This window comes from Natrix helvetica (genome assembly GCF_964273705.1).
Source record: "Natrix helvetica genome assembly, chromosome: 4".
Lineage (NCBI taxonomy): Eukaryota > Metazoa > Chordata > Lepidosauria > Squamata > Natricidae > Natrix > Natrix helvetica.
The window spans coordinates 21191304-21215621 of record NC_138550.1 but is presented as its reverse complement, the minus strand read 5'-3'; the positions used below and the strand labels follow the sequence as shown (position 1 = coordinate 21215621).

General features: G+C 43.0%; 2 protein-coding genes across 5 annotated transcripts in view; one reads left to right on the top strand and one right to left on the bottom strand.

The window, feature by feature from the left end:
• Window positions 1-17349, bottom strand: part of FGF9 (fibroblast growth factor 9) — an 85959-nt gene extending 68610 nt beyond the window's left edge. The window contains exon 1 of one of the 2 annotated variants that reach the window (XM_081951765.1): window positions 17240-17349. The gene's annotated coding sequence lies outside the window, so the exon portion shown is untranslated. Of the gene's footprint in view, window positions 1-13228; window positions 16435-17239 lie in introns of those variants that run through there. The other variant, XM_081951766.1, reaches the window with a different exon arrangement.
• Window positions 17350-17501: 152 nt separating this feature from the next.
• Window positions 17502-24318, top strand: part of MICU2 (mitochondrial calcium uptake 2) — a 74451-nt gene continuing 67634 nt past the window's right edge. For all 3 annotated transcript variants that reach the window (XM_081951763.1, XM_081951762.1, XM_081951761.1), the window contains exon 1: window positions 17502-17852. In XM_081951763.1, coding sequence (XP_081807889.1) covers window positions 17640-17852 — 213 coding nt within the window. In that variant the 5' untranslated portion in view covers window positions 17502-17639. The remainder of the gene's footprint in view (window positions 17853-24318) is intronic.

Genomic DNA, 24318 nt, shown 5'->3' with positions numbered 1-24318 from the left:
ATGCAATGTTCTTAGGAGATTGTGCAATGCAGCGAGCTCTGTGTCTTCTGCTAAATGGTCCCATTGTGTCCTGAAAGGCCATGTCTTAATCCCATCACCCTGGAGCTGAAAATCTTTTGTCTTGCAATGTAGATAGGCTGACCCAGTCCTACTGGGGCTATAAAGAAAGGTGGGGGCTGCTCTCCAAGAGCATGTTTCTCCTTTAGGGAAATATAATGTTCTGCCTTTTTAAAATTTCTCAAAATATTTCATTCTTCTAGGAGAGGAGTGGGTGCTAACTTTGTACAATAGAAAACATCATTTTTGGTATATCTGTGTATGTATGTATGTATTAAGATTTTATAATTATACTATTTATTTTTGAAAGTAAATATATATATTATAGAGATAGGTCTGTATCATGATGGTTTGGAATAAGTCTGACCTTATGCTAAAGCAGTACCTTCCACTATTTATGAAAGCAAGTGCTTGAAAAATGCAGCTACTTTAGAAAGATGACTTATTAAAATGACTTAAAAGAGCAGCATCCTTTCTGCATGGAAGTGTGGGAAAAGACATGGCTCCTTAATGAATAAAGAAGTGATTTGCTTATCTAAATCCAAGGCACTTCTGTATAATTTTCTATATGTACATAGAACTCCTATTTTACATTTAAAAGACATGCATTTGGTTCATTATCAAAATATAACAAGTCAAAGTCGTCATTGTTAGCTTTATCCTTGATTTATAGCTGCATTTTCTGCCTCACTATACCATGAATCATAGCATTTTATTATATCTAGAAATTGGCGTAACCTATGGAACATTTCCCCCATTCTCAGGGAAAAATGTAAAATTATTTTGGTCTTTTGAAATGAAGTGATTATATGATTACAAGTATCATATCTTAAGTACAGGGGTAGAAAGCCCATTATCAATCAGCCTGACCTCAGTACCTTGCTCTAAGTACCAATGTGATTTCATGTAATTTATATCTGTACTGTATATGCTAAGAAAGATAAGATGGAAGAAAGCATTTGTTAAACATGCCAAAAATGCCTGAAGTTGCTCCTACACATTTCTCTTCTATGATCAGTCATAAACCTTAATTGGTAGCACACATCATGCCTTAACTAGTGATAATTATAGTCCTTATATTGTGAAGGCACTAAAACATATGTAGAACACATTCAATTACATTTCTAAAAAATTTCTATTTAAAGATGGGCAAATCTCTCAATATTGATTACTCGTTTCTCATTTTTACAAATCTGTCAAACCTGTAAATTGGCCATGATGGATTGCCAATAAGATAGACTGCAAATGCAATCTCCGATCTTCCAGCTGAACTAAATCCCTATAAAGCCATTTTGTTCTGAGCATACCTGCTATAATAAGTAAAGCAGATGAGCTGTAATGAAGGTTGGGGAGAAGGTACTAGTCTCATGAAGCTCTGCTGCACTGATCTTGTGTATTTATAGAATTCTGACATATAAATTACCTTATATGGGCTGTCAAGTAAAGGACAATCAAAAACATATTCTCCCAGAAGTTCTCTGGATCTTCATCTCCTACTTTGAGGTCGTGGATGTCACAACCTATCTTGCAGGGGATAACTCACATCCTGACTTTGTGGTGTGAGGGAAATAGGTTCTCATAACCTCTGCTACCTTACTTCTGATTAAAAGGTAAACGCAAAAAATGAAATAATTTCTGTAGTGCCACTCTTTGGCTATGTGGCATAGAGGCATGCGGATGTTGGATTTAGTCCTTCATTTGGGGCTAGATCAATCTCACGGGAGATAAACAAAATGAAATTAATTTTTAACAAGATTTTATTGAACAAATAAAAAGAAAAATATAACAATCCTTTTTAAGATACAATCATCCATTGTTGCAAAAGTTAAATTAAAGAGCTGAGCAGATCAATTAGAACTTGCTTAAAAGATAAATCTAGCAGAAAACATAAAATTTTAGGCAGACCACAAGATGGTGCTGGTTTGCTACAAATGAATGCTTTCTGTCAAGATCTCAAATGAATTTAAGTAAAAAGGCTTTAAGATATTCTTGCAAATCACACAGACACAAAACATTACAAATAAATATAGTCATGCCCAACCAGAAAGATGAACTGATGCTCATACTCCTCAGTTCTATAATTTATACAGAGAGATAGTGAGTCAGTGAGGTTTTAGCACAATACACACACACACACACACACACACACACACACACACACACACACACAAAATATTGAGGTAAGAAATGATGAAGGCTGAGCCCAAGGGAAGGGTCAAATGTGTATAAGCCACAAGTTACTGGGCACCCAGAAGAGACCTAAGTCCAGCCCAGCTTGAATGCGTTTCTTATCTCCCACTCATTTCCCTTGACCATTAGTTGGTCAGATTCTTGTAGTGAGCTTAAGCTTGCAATAAATCTTTATGCTCATTTGAACTGCCTGAATTTCCCCAGCAATTTGACATTAAAAACCTAATGCACCATTCCTCACTAGATTGATTAATGCATTTGTTAATTGCTTGGGAATTTCAAACTTACTCAGATGCTGAAGCAACAAACCTTAGTCCCCATTTTTTTGTTAATTCTTGGTCCAACAACTTCTGACCAACCAATTATTTCTTTCTATAGCCAGAAAATGCTGGCTCAGTACATGATGTATAAAGCACATTCTTCCTTGGTGGGGATGTGTATTGACAATCTGGAATGAAGGGCTGTTCTTCATCCTGGGAATGGACTGACAGAGCTGGCAGATTGTGCAAGCTACATTTATAGAGGTATGCTTTATCATTTCTTTTCTTACTACTAGTAGATATATTGGGCTAGATATTGTAGTCAAACGTAAGAATTTCCTGCGCTCTTAAAAAATCAAATTCTAAAATGTGAATATAAATAAGACACGTGAGGAATGAATGAAAAATAATGTATCCAGCTCCATTACTGATTATGGAATATTTTAATACAGGAAACAGGAAAATAATTGTTACTATGGGGTCTTTAGTTACCTCTCTTCTGTTCTCCACATAATCACTATCAGTTGTTACCTACTTCTTCCAGCAATAGACAAGCTTCTAAAGCTTTCATGAAAGAACTCCACTCATAAGAGTCCTTTCAACTGAATAAATAGAGTATTATTTCAGGAATACTCTATAACAGGGGTGTCAAACTCAAGGCCCAGGGGCCGGATATGGTCCACAAGGTGCTTAGTTGTGGCTCTCGGGGCCACCCTGAAAACAGTGAAGTACTGGTCTGCAGTGCCTCTGCCAGCCAAAATGGAGCCCGAGCTCCATTTTTGCTTGCAGAGGGTTGCAGGAGGCCATTTCAGTCAAAAATGGAGCTCAGCGACCCATTTTCTCTGACAGAGCACTTGGGCCACCACAGGTGCCCCAACATGAGTGACATCAAGCCAGCCACGCCCACTCCACCACCACCCCAAGGTCAAACACAACCCTGATGTGGCCCTCAATGAAATCAAGTTTGACACCTCTGCTTTATAATAATATATATTATATTCTGGGTCTGGGACTAGGGGTTTTCTAAGCTTTCGGCCTCGTACTGGAGCCCATCTTCTCTCTAGCCTCTCTAATTCTCCCTAGAGAGAAGTTCCCTGAGGATGGGCTCCAGCACAAGTCCAAAAGCTCAGAAAACAAAATATCTCATTCCGGTGGCCAACCCAGATTGGCCCTTGCAACATTATCCTGGGACACATATATTTGCCTTCATGAGTATTCTTTCAGTCTTGAGAAAGAGGGATGTCACAATGTACCAAGGCTGGAATGTATGGTAGAGAGGTAAGACAATGAGGTCCAATTTTATAACTGCTTCTTGGGTGGCTTGTGAGGTCCAGCTCACAAATCATCCATAATACGCAACATTTCCTTCTTGTGTTCTGCGTTCTGCTTAATCATGACGCCAAAGTTTGGAGGGTCGTTCAGTGATTATTTGAAAACATCATTTTTCATTTAATCCTCATAAACCCTCAACAACAAAGTATTTTTAGCCAGGGGAAAAAAAAACCTTAGTTGAACTTTCCATTATTTAAAAGAGAAGAGGTTACTCTTCAGTTACTCAGTGGCTAGATTCACAGATCACATCAAGCCATAATATATGATTTACAGGCCACAATGGCTGGGTTTACATGATACTAAGCCAAATCAAAACAAACCACATTACAGCCTTAAGTACTATGCACATTCAACCACTATAAGAACTAGACAAATTCTATCTTACTATCTTTTAGAGGCAAGCAATGAGGTGAAACAGATTGTTTAAGAAAATAAATACGAATACTAAGGATACAGTATTTATTTGTGACTGCCCTCTATAGTATTTATTAATAAGACTAATGAATTTATTATTGACAGCTACTGAAGCCTTATTAAATCAATAGACAGCTTAAGTAGCCATTACAAATTTAATAAACAGGGCATAGAAGAAAAAAAAAAGATTGGTTCTTCGTCTTCAGTAGCGATTTATAATAGCATAATTTGCAGAGGTGATTCACTGGCAAATACGACGTATGTAGAAATGTGCAACCTTTCCAATATTTGTATTTTAATAGCTATATTGCTCTCAAACTGTTTAAAAGTAATTCAGTAATTGTAACAAGTGAGGAAAAATGCTAATGGGAAAGTATCAGAACTGAAGGGTGATCCTTTTTCAACCTGTGGTTAGTGAGTGGTCAGGCCCAAGTAACCAGACCCACACGTGTGGAGTTTGAGCTAGTTACCGTATTTATCGGCGTATAACACGCACTTTTCCCCCCGAAAAATAGGGGGCAAATGATGTATGCGTGTTATACGCCGATATAATGTTAAGAAGCCATGTTTTTACAGTATTAACAAGTACCGTATACACCAGGCATGTCCAAAGTCCGGTCCGCGGGCCATTTGCGGCCCGGGGGGCGGTTTAATATGGCCCTTTAACAGCCCTCCCTGCTCTATGTAAATGCGGCCCGCCCACGGCAAGCAGAAGACCTTTCAAATTTCTCTCCCACCACCTCTTTTTCGCGCGCGCGCTCACACTTCGCCTCCTTCAAGCTCCGTGTTCGCTGGAGGAAAAGGGGAGGGGGGGTATTTCTGAGTTCCGAAAGCAGAAGACCTTTCAAATTTCTCTCCCACCACCTCTTTTTCGTGCGCGCGCTCACACTTCGCCTCCGTCAAGCTCCGTGCTCGCTGGAGGAAAAGGGGAGGGGGGGTATTTCTGAGTTCCGAAAGCAGAAGACCTTTCAAATTTCTCTCCCATCACCTTTTCGCGCGCGCGCTCACACTTCGCCTCCGTCAAGCTCCGTGCTCGCTGGAGGAAAAGGGGAGGGGGGGGTATTTCCGAGTTCCAAAAGCAGAAGACCTTTCAAATTTCTCTCCCATCACCTCCTTTTCGCGCGCGCGCTCACACTTCACCTCCGTCAAGCTCTGTGCTCGCTGGAGGAAAAGGGGAGGGGGGGTATTTCCGAGTTCCAAAAGCAGAAGACCTTTCAAATTTCTCTCCCACCACCTCTTTTTCGCGCGCGCACACACACAGGAAAAGCAGACAAGCAGGAGAGAGAAGAAAGAAGGCAGGAAGGCAGAAGGAAGGGAAGGATGGAACTGGAAGGGAGGCAGGAAGGAAGGGAAGGAGGGGAGGAGGGAGTAAGGATAGACAAGCAAGAGGGAAAGAGGAAAGAAAGCAGGAGGGCAGAAGGGAGGTGGAAGGAAGGAAAGAAAAGCAGACACGCTGGAGGGAAAGAGGAAAGAAGGCAAGCAGGCAGGAAGGAGGCAGAAGGAAGGAGGGAAGGATGGAACTGGAAGGGAGGCAGGGAAGGAGGGAGGGAGAAAGGAAGGATAGGAGGATAGGGAAAGAGGAAAGAAGGCAGGCAGGCAGAAGGGAGGAAGGTGCAAGGAAGGAAGGAAGCATAGATAAGCAGGAGGGAAAGAAGGCAGGCAGGCAGGAGGAAAGAGGAAGGAGGGAACTGGAAGGGAGGCAGGAAGGAAGGGAAGGAGGAAGGGAGGGTGGAAGATAGTAGCAGTGAAAGCAGCAGTGTTCATTGCGATTTTGAAGATAGCAGTGAAGATGAAGAGTTTCTTGGTTTCCCAGATAGCGATTTCTGAGTAAACTTTTGTAAAAACAGAATATCCAAGTTTCTTTGTTAAAACAGTTGCTTTTACTGTCCTTTTACATTATTTACCTTATAAGTGGTAATAATATTAATAAAAAAAAGTTCTGAGCTACCCTTATTTTGCTTCAAAGTTCTTTATTTGAAATTTAAATTTTTTTCCTGAAATTTCCCTCTTAAAATGAAGGTGCGTGTTATACACCTGTGCGTGTTATACGCCGATAAATACGGTACTTTATTATATTCTGCCTATAATACAGGAATCTCCCCTCTGGCAGCTCTCCCTTGGGAACAATTAGATAAGCTCCAAGGAATTCAGGGAGGGACTTTTCTGGCCCCTTTATGGTTGTGCAATGACTCTAGATAGCTCAGTCCTTCATCCTTCATCCCTGCCAAGTTGGATGTTTCCCAGTGTGAGTGCTGCTACAATATAAATACCACTGAGGCAATGAACTCTGAAACTTAAAATATGTGAATGAAAATTTTGATGTAATGATAATGTTATGGAGATGTCATTTAGGCTATGGAAAGCATTGTCTCACTATCATGTCACTTACCATTAGGAAAGCAAGTCCTAGTATGCAGACATAATGAAAACTGAGCAGCTGGAGAAAAGGGGAAGAAGGAAGGAAGAAAAGAAAGAAAGAAAGAAAGAAAGAAAGAAAGAAAGAAAGAAAGAAAGAAAGAAAGAAAGAAAGAAAGAAAGAAAGAAAGAAAGAAAGAAATCCAAACTCTGCATATACCCAGGTCTGAACTATCAATGAGTAAGTAATCAGGAAAGAAAAGTTGAAATCATGGTGAAAAAACAGCTTAGCAACTGTATCCCATGGCCCCAATTGCCATCCTAACTTTAGGATCATGCAGGTTGTTAAGGGGGAAGAGGTGAGATTCCCAGGCAAGCAGGTTGGCAGGTCAAAGCTGCAGGTGAGAGTTATGAGCAGGTGGGGAATGCCACAGGCAGGCATTCCAGAGCACATGGAGCTACTGTGGAAGGGGCAGAAGGTGCCATGCGCAGGTATTCCAGAGCATGGGTGGGTATGCAGGTGCTGCGGGAGAGGGGTGGTACCACTGAAAAGCACTACAGAGTGTGGAAGAGTATGTGGATAGCAAAGGGGGATGGGTGGATGCCATGGGCAGGTGCAGGGCAAGGGCAAATGTGCAAATGGCACAGGGAGATGCTACTGGCAAGATATAGACTGCAAAGACATGTTGCCTAAGGTGGGTAAAAAAGCACTGGAGTGGGAGTAACTTCTGATTTCCTACTGGCTTCCCCATTGGCTTCCCTTGTGGGAAGCCATCAGGGAACATCAGACATCACAATCATATAACCACAGCTTGCTGTGACTTCAAATGTCCTGATTGTTATCACATGACCAAGGGGATGCTGCAATGGCCAGTCAAAGTCTCTTCATTCAGTTCCATCTTAACTCTGAATGGTCACGGAACAAAGGATCATAACAAGGATTGCCTATAGACATTGAATACTACGTGCAGCCATGGTCATCACTCCTGAAAAATAAATAATGTAGCCGCTGGTTTGGAAGCGCAACTATAAATTGTATTTTTCTTTCCCTCAACAAAGTTCAATCTATAGCTTGTCAATTAAAACTAAACACGGTACGAAGAGAGTGAAGACGGGTAAAAAGGAAGATCATCTTCATTCAAGGCAACTATGAAATTTGCTGCCCTTTAATATGATGATGGGCAGCATTTTTTAAAAAAAAGATGATTGGACATTGGACAGTGTTCTATTTCAGGATTTAATTATTGTGGTCTAGACAACAGATTTCCTGACAGTTCACTGGCAATTGCGGCTGGTATCTTCAGAGGCAAGGTAGCCTACTATGCAGACGATCAGCAACTTAGCGGTGACCATAATGAGCCACAACGATAATGATATTCAAATACATAAGAATCTAAAACCGTGATGGAGCCATATTTGCCGGCACGTTACATCTCAGCTCCAGCACACATGCGCGTGCAGGCCAGCTGATTTTTGGCCTTCCGGAGAGCTGGGGGAGTCCATTTTTGCCCTCTCCAGGCTTCAAAAAAGCCTCCGGAGCTTGGAGAGGGTGAAAAACAGGCCCAACAGGCCAACCGGAAATTCATTCCCAAACTTCTGGTTGGCCCGTTGGGACTGTTTTCACGCTCCCAAGTCTCCAGAGGCTTTCCTGAAGCCTGGGGAGGATGAAAACAGCTCCTGTTGGAGGCCCGCCGGAAGGCGGCAATGGATCGTTTCCAAACTTCCGGTTGGTGTGTTGGGACCACTTTTCATCCAAAATGCCTGCATGGGGAGGGCGAAAAACGGGCCCAACAGGCCAACCAGAAGTTCAAAAATGATCCGTTTCCTCCTTCCGGAAGGCCAGGGGAGGCCGTTTTTGCCCTCCCCAGGCTTCTGGAAAGCCTCTAAAGCCTGGGGAGGGTAAAAGTTCCCCACCCCCCAAGCGGAGGGGGGGCACATGCACACATGCATGGGTGTATGCATGCATGCGTGGGTATGTGTGGAGCATGCATGCATGCGCAGGGTACACATGCACAGTTGGGGGCAGATTCCATTGTGGGTCTGGGCACGCATGTGTGCAATAGCACACATGCACACAATTTTGGCACACCTTTACAAAAAGGTTAGCCATCACTGATCTAAAACATCAAATTATTTTGTACAAACTGGTATGCAAGAGACACTACTGAGATTCACGAACAACCCAAGGGTTTCACCAAGAAGACAGAAAGTCTGAAGATTAGTCCGATTACTGTAACTGCTTTGTGCCACACCAAGATTCTGTCCAAAAGCAGAACTAACCAAGAATTGGTCACCCCCAAATGGAGAGATGTAATAATTGGGACACTGGGGTGAAAGCCTCAGACTGGTCAACAGGAATGTTAAAGATATCTCAGCCCACACAAGGAGGGAAGGTATGGAAAACATTTCAGAAGGGATCTTTCTTAATTTTCTGGAGAGTAAAAGGAGAAGAGGGAAGAAATAATTTAAGCCTTGCAAGATTCTGTCAGTGTAACCTTACAATATCCTGATTGTCTCTCTTGTCTAGACTACTGCATAGGGCTAACTTCAATCTTGCTGGAGGAATCCAAGTACTGGGGAATTTAAGTACCAGTTGCTAGAGAGCACAATTAAATAGAATTATCACCCACCCCCATTCTATATTTGTAAACCTGCAGAAAGTATCTGATGAAATACCACGACTAGATTAGATGGGCCACAAGCCTGACCAATGGGCCCCTTCATAGGTTCATAAATACAAAATTAACCAATTAAGACATAGAACAGTGATAACTTTTCCAATCCATCAATGTTATTCATGTTAATGTATAATAGCTAGCTTTACTTATGGTAAGGGTCATTAGGCTAACTATGGTTAAGTCAATAGGTTTGCACAATATGCTCAGTCGTTAACTATGTTTTATAAATCTTAATTCTAAATTTCCACTTCTTCAACCAAAACCAAACAAATCATATTATGCATATATCAGTGACGTGCGGTGAGGGTTATGGCTGGGGAGGCTGGTGACGTCATCAGGTGGTCCCATTCCCCGCCTTCCTGAGTGAACATTAAGGGGACCGCGGAGTGCACTGATCCGCGTAGCATTGCTTCCTCCACCGGCGCCAGTCCCTCCCCCCCCACTCCTTCAAGGTATCCCACCAACCCAAAGCCCGATCCCCAGCTCCCTCGGGCAAGGCTTGAGTGGGGTGAAAGCGCAGCCCCTTTCGTTGCTTTCCCGCCTGCCTCGCTCGCTCTTTCGTCCGGCCGGCCAGATGTAGCCACAACGACGCCAACCTAACTGCCAGACGCACAGAAAAGGATTGCGGAGCGCTTCGCCGGCGGAGCGCGCTCAGAAAGGCGGCGAATGGGATCGTGATCCCTTCCCCGCCTTCCTGAAATGCCAGACGCACAGAAAAGGATTGCGGAGCGCTTCGCCGGCGGAGCGGGCTCAGAAAGGCGGCGAATGGGATCGTGATCCCATTCCCCGCCTTCCTGAAATGCCAGACGCACAGAAAAGGATTGCGGAGCGCTTCGCCGGCTGAGCGCGCTCAGAAAGGCGGCGAATGGGATCGTGATCCCATTCCCCGCCTTCCTGAGCGTGCTTCACCGGCTCGCATTCCGCGATCCCCAACAGCAGCTGCTTTTCTGTGCATCTGGCGTTTAGGACATCCGGCTATCTACCTAAATGCCAGACGCACAGAAAAGGATTGCGGAGCGCTTCGCCGGCGGAGCGCGCTCAGAGAGGCGGCGAATGGGATCGTGATCCCATTCCCCGCCTTCCTGAAATGCCAGACGCACAGAAAAGGATTGTGGAGCGCTTCGCCGGCGGAGCTCGCTCAGAAAGGCGGCGAATGGGATCGTGATCCCATTCCCCGCCTTCCTGAGCGCGCTTCACCGGCTCGCGTTCCACGATCCCCAACAGCAGCTGCTTTTCTGTGCGTCTGGCGTTTAGGACATCCGGCTATCTACCTAAATGCCAGACGCACAGAAAAGGATTGCGGAGCGCTTCGCCGGCGGAGCGCGCTCAGAGAGGCGGCGAATGGGATCGTGATCCCATTCCCCGCCTTCCTGAAATGCCAGACGCACAGAAAAGGATTGCGGAGCGCTTCGCCGGCGGAGCTCGCTCAGAAAGGCGGCGAATGGGATCGTGATATATAATTACCTTGGCAAACATGCTGGAAAATTTATTTAGTTTGCTTGAGAGGGAGACAAAGTATAAGAAGGGACCTCTTCCAAACTAGATTGGCAGGTGAATCTTTTCTTAATACTGGGGAAGAAATTCTCACTAGAACTGAGGCAGCAGATTTGTTTAGAAGATCTAGGCTATTTTAGGGTACATATAATTCTGTCCTCAATAGATCAGACAAGCAGGATTATTTAGAGCAGTGTTTCTAAACCTTGGCAACTTGAAGTCCATGTGTGGACTCCCAACTCCCAGAAGCCCCCAGCCAGCCATGCTGGTTGGGGAATTTTGGGACTTGAAATCTTCACATCAGTGGTGGGTTCCGGATCCTGTTGCAACCGGTACAGTGCAATGGGGCCCGGTGTCCACCACATGAATGTGTGCAGCACGCTTGCACACACGTGCAGCACACGCATGCCTCCTTACTTCCTGTGATGCTCCGCAACGCCTCCGCGATGCTCCAGCTGCTCGGTGGAGCATCGCACAGATGCCATACGTTCCATGCGCGGAAACACTCAAATACAGGTAAGGGCGGCGGGCGGCCAGGTGCACCAGAGCACCGTACCAGAACGTTACCCGGTGCTCCCGGCAGGCACCGGTACACCTGTACCGGGGCGTACCGTCTGTAACCCACCACTGCTGCACATCTTCAAGTTGCCACCTTAGAGGACCTTTGGAGCAGCTACCAGTCTCATTCAGCAGGATCTATTGCTGTTCTTACTCTATCAAATGATAAGATTGGCCCACTGAGCTGATAGCAAGGATTAATGGGAAATTTCCCCTGTGGAAAAATGAAGTTAAAATTTCTTGGCAAAAAGGCAGGTACTTTTTGAGCTCCTTCTCTTCTCAGTGCTTTCCTTTCTCAGGAGAAAGGGAGGAGTAAACTGATTTAGAGAGGGGACTCCCAGCCTAACTGAAGTTAAAGTCTACAAGCTAGCTAACCACCTTTTAGCCTAAATGTGTGATTTAAATGCTACTCATGTGGTTAATTTATGATTTATTTGGGAGACTGCGTGAATCCCTAAAAATTGAAATTATCCCCCTAAAATAGTTAACTGGGCAAGATGCTATTTTGACCGGTTATTCAAACCTGACACCCTGGAGATCAACAATTTAAGAGAGGCCATGTCTCCACTTGCAGTTAACAATGGCACACATTTGCCTGACACCAACTTTTTCTCTGCCAGGCCCCCATCATATTACTTTCCTGATTGTTTATTTAGACCTTATGACACTCATTAAGTGTTGTACCTTATGATTCTTGACGAATGTATCTTGTCTTTTTATGTACACTGAGAGGATATGTACCAAGGACAAATTCCCTTTGTGTCCAATCACACTTAGCCAATAAAGAATTCTATTCTATTCTATTCTATTAACTCATCCCAGTCCACGAGTAAGACAAGCTTAACTGCAATTATTCCTTTTTAATTCCAATGCTATTCAGTAAATAATATTGTTAGGTGTTGCAGCTTATCATCTAGGAAGGAAATCAAAGATCAAACTTTCTGCGACTCAAGGAGTGGGACCAAACAATTCCATACAACAGACGGAAACCCTCAGTATGATTTTTAATTTTCACAGTACTTCAAAATTGGCATTCACATCAGTGAAGACAATGCCATTTGCTATCGCCATGCACAAAATGTATAGCTAATGCACAATAAATGTTTGTTTTGGCTATTGGGTGGGAAAAAACCTACTTCCTAGATTTATTCAATATATTGAACCATGCATTAACACAAAAGAATTACCGTTAACAATGAAAAAACCCTAAGTTTAATGTTGAAGAACAGCAGCTGTTTACTTGGCCTCATTAAGGATCTCGCTCGGCCTTGCAATCACTTGCAAGAGCTTTTAAAATAGCGCATGCGCGCAGCAAGAGAACGTGTCTTTTGTTTTTATTTATTTTTTAGAAAGAGCTAGAAAAATTAGAGGTAACCTTTTGTTCTTCACAAACTTCATTTCCAAGTCCCTTTTAATAACCTCCACAGACACAACTGCCCTCTAGTCTAGATAGAATAATACTATTATGTACGTGGTAATATCCCATTGACATAGGTGTTTCTGCTCCAAAATAATAATTGCATCATGCGATGATACCTTTAATTTACTCCAGGTCCTTGGGATGGACTCGATAAGGTAGGGGGGAAATGTCAAAGATAGTCAATACATCTGGCTATGCAACCAACCATAACAATAATGAATACATGCATTTTTGTAAACTTATTCCACTGTTATTGGTCAGACTTGTTCCATTTTTTTTCCACCAGCTGGAGAAAATCTCCCTGTAAAATCGCCTGCTGCTAGTGTTTGAGCTGGGCATTTTCATTCTTATTTTTAATCAGGTTCCAGCAAAAGTCTGTTTAAGCTACTCCTTCAAACCTCTTTCCCGTGCAAACCCCTCGCTGACCGTTACAATATTGAAAAGACAAGTTTTTTGTAAACCATTCTCACCAGCAATGAAGAGCTTTGCCAGAAAGGAAGAACCTGCCTTTATTGTGTGCCTCCATTTTTTCTGACAACAACTCCTCTAGGATACCCCTTGTTCTGCCTCAAGCATTGTAGGCTTGCTCGGGGCATGCAATTAACTCCAAACTTAGGAATCTCATTCAGATCAAGTTTATTATCAGGCATTCTTAACAGCAAAACTTTGAGTTCAGTGTTAAGATACTTCTGACTTTCCATAATCTACCATCATGTGGTGTAAAAAGATGATGGTTTCGCTCCCATGCTGAGGGGAGACACAAACCCTACTACTCTGGTTCACAAAGGCATTTAAAACGACCAGCACGCAGGGAGAATGCCCCAGTGGCCAACCAGAAACACAGATCTGAGCACATGTCATAGAACTACATTTCCCATGAGGCAATCTCTGCCTACATTTCCCAGGTGGTTGTTTCTAAAAGGAGATAGTTCTTAATTCCTACACTAGCTATATACTGCTGTGGCAGCACACTCCCTGCCTGGAATTATAAATTCCACTATCATCTAACTTTTAACTAAAGGCAAACAAAGGCATGGCATAAAGCAATGCAAACTTGACTATCTAATTAACTAAGATAAACAGAGGCATAACATCAAACATGCAAACTTAACTAACTAATTAACTGAGTTACACAAAGGCATAGCATCAAACAGTGCAAACAATGATGTAAACACAAAGCATGCAAAGCTTCAGGTTCAATCTTCTAGTTCAGTCTTCCTTAGCAACAGCACCAGGTCGATGATTGGTCTGGTGCAGAGTTTCTTGGTGAAAATCTGCTGGTCACGACCTGACTCCAGTGGCTTTGCAACTTGAACTTCCACCTGGCGAACTAGTCCATCATTACTGGGTAGGACTTGGCGCACAAGTTCTATTGGCCACAAGTTCCGAGGTGCGTCCTTGTCTTTTAGCAAGAGAAGGTCTCCTTCTTCAAGGTTGGGCTCTTTGCTCTGTAATTTGTGGCGATCTTGCAGGGAGGGCAAGTATTCCCGTTTCCAGCACTTCCAGAATGTGTTGGCAAGCAGTTGAACTTGTCTCCATTGTTGTTTATACATGTCCTTGGGAACAAAGTTCCCTTCTGGTGGTGGCCAAGAGGCGAGAGTGCTTGCTCATGATTGTTGGAAGCTGTTGCCTTGGTATGCAAAAGAGTAATGGAGCCACCCAACTCTTGGTAGCATCCTGTTGGAATTCCTTGTCCATGAGCCTCAGAAATTCTTGTCCTCTATCGACAAGGCCAAGTCATTGTCTTCTTTGCTGGTCTGGAACACTATTGCTCCTAAAACTGGTTTGATTGATGAAGTTGTGAAGTGTTCTTGGCATGGTTTCAAGTGGGATGTTCTCCCATTACTGAGAGTGGATGTCGTGAAGACATTCACCTGGGTTGGGGCCTTCAGCCGATCGACACACACTGTACCAAAGATGACCCAAAACCGAGTCCTGTCTTGTGGGCGAATGGGGAGCCCATTGGGCCTTTGACCATTCCCTGCAGGGCGAAAGCTCTAAATGCCCGTGACATCTGGCTGTAATGGGAAGATTTGCTATGAGATGCTGGTGCCCACTCGATATCGGGTTGGCTTAGGGTAGAGGGATGAAGCATTTTTGGAGACGTGGGAGGAAGTTGCATGTGACCGCTGAGATGGCGCATGCAAATGATGGGATACCTCAGATGGGACCTTCTCCCCCGGTATATCCTTGGGACTAGATGAGGATGCTTTATTAAAAGCATGAGAGGAAGCCACATGCAACCGTGGTGCACGCGAACGATGGGACACTTCAGATTCGACTGTCTGTCCTCGGCCTGTAAGGCAGCATGGAAACGGCTTGTAGTGCTGTGGAAGAAATGGCTATGCTATTCACCCATCTTTTCTAGGCGTTTAATGTCCTCTACGAGCTCTGGGTCTCCTAGCAGTGACTAAATGTTCACAACCCTTCCATTGTAAGAAAGTTTCATCCATTTTATCTATCATTGAGTGGATGCGCTTGGGGAGATATTATCTAGGAGTATGTTGCAGAGATTCAGCAACTCTTCCCAGGATATTTTATAGCGTTGATATGGCTTGTCCCATTCCTCCCTCAGGTTATGCTTCTTGGCATCAGTAGATTTTCTACGCTGCCTAAAGTCGTAGGTCTTCTTAGGTGCCTCTGCCTTATCTGAGAGTTGAACAACCAATTCTAAATTTTGGACAACCAATTCTGGCGCTGTGTCAGGTTCAGGCATGGGATTCGGCATGTCTGACCCTTCTGTCATGGGTAGAGAAGATTCTATAACTAGGATTAGCTCAGGAAATTTCTTGAATGTATTATAAATTTCTGAGTTCAATTCACTTTTTGGCCACTAGGGTGCGTTGCAAGACTTGGTAGATGCAGGTGCAGTCCACTTGTTGACCACTAGGTTGCGTTGCAAGATGGTGTAGATGCAGGCGCATGCCATCTGTCAGCCACTAGGGTGCGTTGCAAGGCTCTGTAGATGTAGGCACAGTCCACTTGTCAGCCATTAGTGTGCATTGTAAGGCTTTGTAGTTGCAGGCGCAGTCTACCTGTCGGCCACTAGAGTGCATTGCAAGCCTTTGGAGATGCAGGTGCAGTCCACTTGTTGGCCACTGGGGTGTGTTGCAAGGCTGTGTAGATGCAGGCGCAGTTCAACTTTTGGGCACTAGGGTTCGTTGCATGTGTTGGCTTGAAATGCTGGATTGCGGTTTGTAGAGGAGCCACCAGAGGGCGCTGTTTGTGACTAATGTATGGAGTAACTGGTAATGCCATTTTTCCTTGAGGGCTGTAAGCTAACTTGTCAGTTTTGGAATTCCTAAGGGTCTTTACCTGGACTCAGAACCCATCTTGGACCTTGCTAGCTTGGTTGAGTCTTTTTCCAATATTTCATAAACAATAGTCACAAAACAGCAAGATCATAACTTGCAGGGCCTTCAGCTGGACGGCATCTGCCTTATGGCCATTTGACTGCCAGATGGCTCTACACACACCAAGTTAGCTGATGCTGGAATGGTTGGGGCCTCTTTATTGCCCCTCGTTGTCAGGACAACCCATCAATTTAGTTCAAAGGACTCAGGACTCTCAGTTAACTATTTGGGCTAGCTGGTCTCTTTCTTATTCAAATTCCGTTTCCATGGAGACCTTTCCATGAGGCTTTTACAACTACTTAAGCCAGGGGTGTCCAAACTTGGGAACTTTAAGACTTGTGGACTTCAACTCCCAGAATTCCCCAGAAGTCCACAAGTCTTAAAGTTCCCAAGTTTGGACACCCCTGGCTTAAGCAGTAAGGCTTGGAATTCATTTTTGATTTACTGAAACGTTTTTTCTTTCTTTCTTGGATAGACTGCTGCTTGCTTCCAAGCCACATGCGTTTGGCCTTTACAACAGCAGATCAGACTGGATAGGTTGGGAAGGGGGGGGGGGTTGCTTTATCATGCAATTCCTGGGTCCCCTTCCCTGGAGCTCAATTAAATGAAAACAAAAGTCCACCTTGCTTTCAAACAGGGAGAGAGAGGAAACATGCTTTTCTAACTCTGCAGGATCTGCTTTTTCAGTATATCAGAGGAGAAACAAAGAGTCTAGCTTGTAAACATTCTTCCACAAACAAAATCAGGCTTTTCAGAGCAGATCGAGCCAGCCAGGTTGTAGAGGCTGTTTTTCTCATGCAACTCTTGGCCCCCTTTTAGCACATTTTCTTAATCACAACAAAGTCCTTCATCTCAGGAGAGATAATCAGCCTTTCTCACTGAAACAGGATGTTTCTCTCTGCTCCAAGAGGGGGTTGGGGGAAATCCCGGCAGCTGTTCTCAGTTAAAATGCAAACAGAGTTTGGGATTCAACTTCAACGTCCTTTTTACTCGAGGGGAGTTCAACACCATCTTTTTACTGTTCTGCCTCGAGGGTTGTAGGCTTGCTCGGGCATACAGTTAACTCCACGCTTAGGAATCTCATTCAGATCAAGTTTATCATCAGGCATTCTTAATAGCAAAACTTACAGTTCAGGGTTAAGATACTTTGGACTTTCCATAATCCATCCCATCACGTGGTGTAAACAGATGATGGTTTCGTTCCCATGCTGAGCGGAGACACAAACACTACTGCTCTGGTTTACAAAGGCAGAATGCCCCAGTGGCCAATCAGAAACACAGATGTGATCACATGTCATGGAACTACATTTCCCATAAGGCAATCTCTGCCTACATTTCCCAGGAGGTAGTTTCTTAAAGGAGACAGTTCTCAATTCCTACACTAGCTATATACTGCTGGGGCAGCACAGCCCTTGATGGAATAAGAAAACGGAATATCCAAAGCGAACCTGGAAGCTGTGAACTGTGGGCAGCTCTAACTAATCAACGTTTATGGATTGATGCCAACGATCTTCCTACTTCTGAGAAAATGGCAGCAGCGTGGGGTGCTGTTTGGGCCGCTCTGGTCCGCAGTTGCGGGAGGCGCGGGGCGCTCATGCTTGGCAGCTTCCGGGAACGCAAAGGCTGGACAGCTCCGTTGCTCGCAACTGCCTCCCTGCTCGGAGGAGGTGCCTTGGTGGGCTCCTGCCGAGGATGGAACAGGCGGGAGGGGACCGGCAGCTTCTTCCTGGTTCTGGCGCAGGTGAGTGGAGAAACAGCTATTAAATTACATTATTATTAGTGTTTGCGGGAAGAATGATTTGGGGGGGGGATTTCTGGCTGGAGATCCCTTATTCAAGTTCTCTCTTGGCCTGCTGGTTCTAGATGGGAAGGACTACAGCTCCCATCATCCGTGGCCAACATGGTTGCAGTAGTGGGGGGTGCGGATGCTGGGAGTTGGAGTAGTAGCACATGGAGCAGGGCACTAGGTAAAATCACACTAATAGTTGGAAGGGGCCTTGGAGATCTTCTAGTCCAACCCCCTGCTCAGGCAGGAAACCCAACACCAAATAGAATGGAATAGGAATGGAATAGAAATGGAGTAGAATAGAATTCCTTATTGGCCAAGTGTGATTGGACACACAAGGAATTTGTCTTTGGTGCAGATGCTCTCACTGTACATAAATAGACAAAATACATTAGTCAAGAATCAAACAGTACAACACTTAATGATAGTCATAGGGTACAAATAAGCAATCAGGAAACAATCAATATCAATATAAACAAAGTTACAGTCCTGCAGTTGTAAGTGGGAGGAGATGGGTGATAGGAACAATGAGAAGACTAATAGTAATAGTAATGCAGCCTTAGTGAATGGTTTGACAGTGTTGACGGAATAATTTAGTTAGCAGAGTGATGGCATTTGGGAAAAAAACTGTTCTTGTATCTAGTTGTCTTGGTGTGCAGTGCTCTATAGTGTCGTTTGGAGGGTAGGAGTTGAAACAATTTATGTCCAGGATGTGAGGGGTCTGTAAATATTTTCACTGATTAATTGTTCTGTCAGGAAATTTCTCCTTAGTTCTAGGTTGCTTCTCTCCTTGATTAGTTTCCACTCATTGCTTCTTGTCTTTTCCTCAGGTGCTGAAGTCTTTTTCGACTCTTAGAGATCACATGGATCTTCTTTAATGACAATGTGTCCTTAAATGGGTCTTTCGGGTCTTCTAATCCATCACTGGATTAGACCCATCACTGCTTTAATTGAGTCCATCTATTTTGCTACTCACTCTCCCTCCACTTTTCCATCATTGGAGCCTTTTCCAGAGAGCTGGGTCTTCCCATAATGTTCTATAAAGTAGGAAAATTTGAGCCTGGTGATTTGTGCCGCAAGGGAGAACTCTGGGTTGATTTGTTCAATAATTATTAGTTTGTTTTCTTGCCTGTCCATAATATACTCTTCTCCGATACAGAAGCATCAATACTTTTCCTAGCCTCCTTCTCTGAAGTCCAACTTTTCTTTCAACAGAGTGTCACAGGAAAATACCATGGTTTGCACAATTCTGATCTTCATAGGTATAGAAACATCATAGCATCTGAATATTTCCAAAGTCTTTGTGGCTGCTCAGCCAAGTGCATATTTCTTCACTACTTGTTCTTTTACTATTGATCCTAAAAGGCAGAAGTATCCACACCTTTGATATCTTCATTTTCAATCATAAGCCTGGTTATTGTGTCTGTTGTCATTAGTTTGAACTGTATACTTAGTTTTAGTTCTAGGTTTTCATGGCAATCCTTGCAGATCCTTTCCATTTTTCAGCTACCAAGTGTCATCAGCATAGCACAGATTATAGTTGTTTCTTCTTGCAGTTTTAAAACCACGTTCATCTCCTTCCTGACCGGCTTCCCTTAATATATATTCAGCATATAGAGCGCATAAATAAGGAGAACATATACATTCTTGCTACACTCTTTTGTGAACTGGGAGCCAGTCTCCTTCATTATCTTCTATCTGTGCTGTGGCTTCCTGACTTGTATACTTTATGTAAATTTCCCATGAAGACAGTGAAATGTTCTCAGGTTTCCATTTATCTAAAGTTGCTTGTGACTTAACTTTAGGAAAATGTTTTTTGTCTTTTTTTTGCTATTATGTGTCTTCGTGTGGTTTGAAGACCTTTTCCTTGGATCCTGTATGGCAGCAGTCCCTAACCTTTCAGGATCTGTAGACCAACGGTGGCAGGAGGAGGGGATGGTTTCATGTATGCAGCCTAATCTGGACATGCACAAATGGAGCTTTGTGCATTTACCTGTTCTTTTGACAACCATACAGAAGTCATTTGCTATTGTTAGCTTCCAGGATATTTTAGCTCCCAGTCTTGTCTTTAATCCTAGGATTTCCTAGGGGTCTCCTATCTAGGTACTAACATATCAGCAGGTCCCACTGAATTTTAAAAGCCCCACTTTGTCAACTTTTCTGATATGTAAAAAGGTTACAGTGGGATCTGCCGATATGTTTTCTAAGAGACAGAAGGTTTGTTACGCACAATGTGGTTGTTTAAGTCAGAATGCGAATGATACATTATAAAAATTAGACCTCCACACAAATGAAAAACTAATTGTAATAGACTCCACACAGAATAATTGTATGTCTGGAGAATATAAGTAGTCCTCAGGTTATGACCATTCATTCAGGACCATTCAAAGTTATGACAGTGTTGAACTTACAGTTATACTATAAGTTATAGTGTACTTATGACCAGTCCTAGCTGTAGCATACCTACACACAGCACTCCCTTCCTGCTCACAGTTCCTGCTGACCCACATGCTCTCCATATCTCCTGCCAGTGGCACCCTATGGCACCCATCCATTCTCATTCTTTGTAGCACCTGCCAGTGCCATGCCCATGGCTCTTGCTTGGGCTTCCACCTTTTCCTGCTTAACAACCCACATAGCCCTGCAATTATGACATTAATCAGGTCTTTCAGGGTTACCTACTCTAAGTGATGTGGTCACATGGCATCATGCTTTATGGACACATCCAATAGAAGTTCCAATCCCAACTGCTAGCATAACTCAAGGGCCACCTGTATATATACCATTGCTTCTTGTTTTACTTTGAAGTTCTTGCACAAATTTTTAAGAAGAATGATTAATTTGTATTTGTTATGTTTAGTGACTTTCCAGCAAAGATTTGACCAGATTCATCCTGACTGTTCTGTTAAAATTTTGTAGTTTAAGCAAAGTATTTGTAAGCAAAATATTTCATTAGGGTTAATTTTAGTACAGGTATATTACAAAAGAATATTACAGAAAAATATTTTTTCTTTGATTAGATTTTATACTTTACTTTAATGAGATTATTATAAAAGTAAGCACTTTGTCAATTATGATATTTGATTTACATCATGTTAAAACAGTTTTATTGCATTGGTGGCTGTAAAATTAATTGAATTGATTACTGAAGTGTGCTTATGCAGGAATAATTTATACTAAATGTTTCTAGTACAGAATGACGTATAATATTTTGGAAACATATTTTTGATTTCAAAAAATAATTTTGCCCCCTTTGATTAAAAAGATGAAACTTTTGAAGTTACTTTTGAAGGCTTCCTTAATATTTCTTTGAAAAATAAAGTAGAAAACTTTCTCTCACCAACTAAGAGGATCTTGGGGTTAGGATCTCACCAAAGCACATTAAAACACTCTCTAATAATGGAGTCTGGTTGCATAAGAAATAAAGCTGGAACGATGGGAAGCTGCTGCTTCTTATTCTGAAGGCCATAATAAGCTGCTTTTTCTCATTCTTCATACTTTAAGAGCAGTGTTTCTCATCCTTGGCCACTTTAAGATGGGTTGACTTCAACTTCCAGAGCTGACTGGGGAATTCTGGGATTGAAGTCCAGCCATCTCACAGTAGCCAAAGCTGAGAAATACTGCTCTAGATTGTTTAAGGAATTGGTTTTTCTAAAGTTCCTGAAAGGATATTTGAGATAACATCTATCTATCTATTTATCTACCTACCTACCTGTCTGTCTGTCTGTCTGTCTGTCTGTCTATGGCTGTGTGTGTGTGTATGTTCCAGCATAACTCTGGAATGCCTCAAACAATTTCAACCAAACTTGGTACACAGACGACTTACTCTCTGGAAACAAATACTGTGGGAGTAAGGCACCCATAACACACCTCGGGGTATGTGTTCTATTAAGATGCAGCCTGTTGTGCCTTTAAATGGCTTCCACTGTACTGCCGTAAAATGGATTCTACTATACAGCGTAGTGGAGTTGCCATGGTTACGGCTTCACAGTACTCCACAAGGGGGCTTTCTCGGTAAGGGGGGGGGGGGAAATCCAGCATTAGAAATTACATTTGGTCCGGACTCCAGGTTATCGGCTAGTTAGAAATATTGAACACTTTAAATATACTAATGTTTCCATATCACCATAATCAAATCAAACTTATTAAAGTGTACAGTTATGCCCTGATTATTCAATTATGAAAATTTCACTCACTTTCCTTTTCTTTAATGTCCTTTAGATCTTTCCCTTTTTTAGAGTTTTGGGTGAAGGTAGTACACCAGCCTTTTGGGATGCTCAAAATAAATGTTATTCTTCTTTATGGATACGGTGTAGCAATAAGTGCAGTCATTTTCCAGTATTGCTAAATACCAAACATAGTGATACTTTATCTTTAGCACTGTATTTCCAATATCGGAGTCACAGTAATGTACTGCAGAAAAATTTGAGATGGGACACTTCTGTGAAACATCTGTTGTTGGCTTTGACTTAATGCTTATTTTCAGATGGCGTGCAATCCTCTGAATTAACATGCCACTCCATAGTATACTTCTCTCGTTAACTAAGATCAGTTTTTAATGCTTCGTCTTTAGGGTGTAATTATTTGAACCTAAGTATTGAGCTCAACCTGTTATTCACTACTGTTGATTTGTTTTTGCTTTTTAACAACCTTTCTGTAAGGTGTGTATCAACTCCACCTTCTAAACTCAGTTTTCCAGTTTTCTTCTCTGGATATTAAAAGATCAGAGCTCATAAGTTTAAAAAAACAAGACCCTGCATATATAGTTTTATTACTCTTTCACATGTTTTAAAAAATATTCCATTCTTTTACATTAAATACATTTTAGAAATGATTACTAATTTTGTAATATTGCTTGTTTAATCAATTTATTAGCTACCTCGATCACTAGAGCAAGGCAATTTATAAAAAAAATAAGTAATTTAAATAGCCTAACCGGAAATAGTAATAGCAATAGCACTTAGACTTATATACTGCATCATAGTGCTTTTACAGCTTGCTCTAAGCAATTTATAGAGTCATCATATCGCCCCCAACAATCTGGGTCCTCATTTTACCCACCTCCGAAGGATGGAAGGCTGAGTCAACCTTGAGCCTGGTGAGATTCGATCTGCCAAATTGTAGACAGTCAGCGGAAGGAGCCTGCAGTACTGCACTCTAACCACTGTGCCATGTGGGTAAAATGAGATATGTACTTACTGACTTAAGCCACGCATTCTATATGTGCTGAAGCTTTCAAATGGACTACAAGGGTAACCCCTTGTAGGCTATGTTGCAGTTATCAAAATGAGAGAAGACTAAGGCGCAAAGGCCTCCCAATTTAGAAATGGGCATAACCAGTGCACTAGATGCTTCTTTATAAAGATTCCATAAAATGTATTTCTTTTTTATCCCCCCCCCCTTTTTTTTTTACTTGCCAGTAATATGGATAGCTCTCTTACAATCCAGAAATAAAGGGGACAATCTAGATACATATAAAAGCAAAAACCACTCATTCCGGATCACAATATCTCCTGAACCGTAAAGCCTACAAACTTGAAATGTGGCATATATGTTCCTCTTGGCTTCTAGGTGCTCGCTTAGAAAATATTTTTCAAAATGACCATCAGACCATTAATATTTCTTATATTATTATTAACATGCTCTGATGCTAAGGAGTTAAACATTCTACTCCCCCTCCCAACCTCAAAACAAGGACATGGGCATGGCTAGCGCATGATTCATCCAGACTGCTGGCTGCGAAGTTGGAGAGGAGCCTGGGGGAGAGAAGGTGATAAGATAGGAGAGGATTCTATGGAGCAAGCCTGAGGGAGAGAAGGGGAGAGGATAGGTGGGGCTTCTGTGGGGCAAGCCTGAGGAAGAGAAGAGGAGAGGATCAATGGGGAAAGGCTGTGGGAGAGAAGAGGAGAGGATAAGGGAGGAGTCTGTGGGGCAAGCCTGAGGGAGATAAGAGGAGAGGATCAATGGGGAAAGGCTGAGGGAGAGAAGAGGAGAGGATAGGTGGGGCTTCTGTGGGGCAAGCCTGAGGGAGAGAGGAGGATAGGAGAGGATCAATGGAGCAAGCCTGAGGGAGAGAAGAGAATAGGATAGGGGAGGATTCTGTGGGGCAAGCCTGAGGGAGAGAAGGGGAGAGGATAGCTGGGGCTTCTGTGGGGCAAGCCTATGGGAGAGAAGGAGAGAGGATAGCTGGGGCTTCTGTGGGACCAGCCTGAGGAAGAGAAGGGGAGAGGAGAGGAGAGGTTTCTTTGGATCAAGTTGAGGGAGAGAAGGGGATAGGATAGGGGAGGATTCTGTGGGGAAAGCCTTAAGGAGAGAACAGGAGAGGAGAGGCAAATGGTAACTACTCATTAATTTTCAAGCCGTAACTGTCGATTTATCAAGCCTGATCACATAGTTTCGCAGTGGAGCACGGGTATTCAGC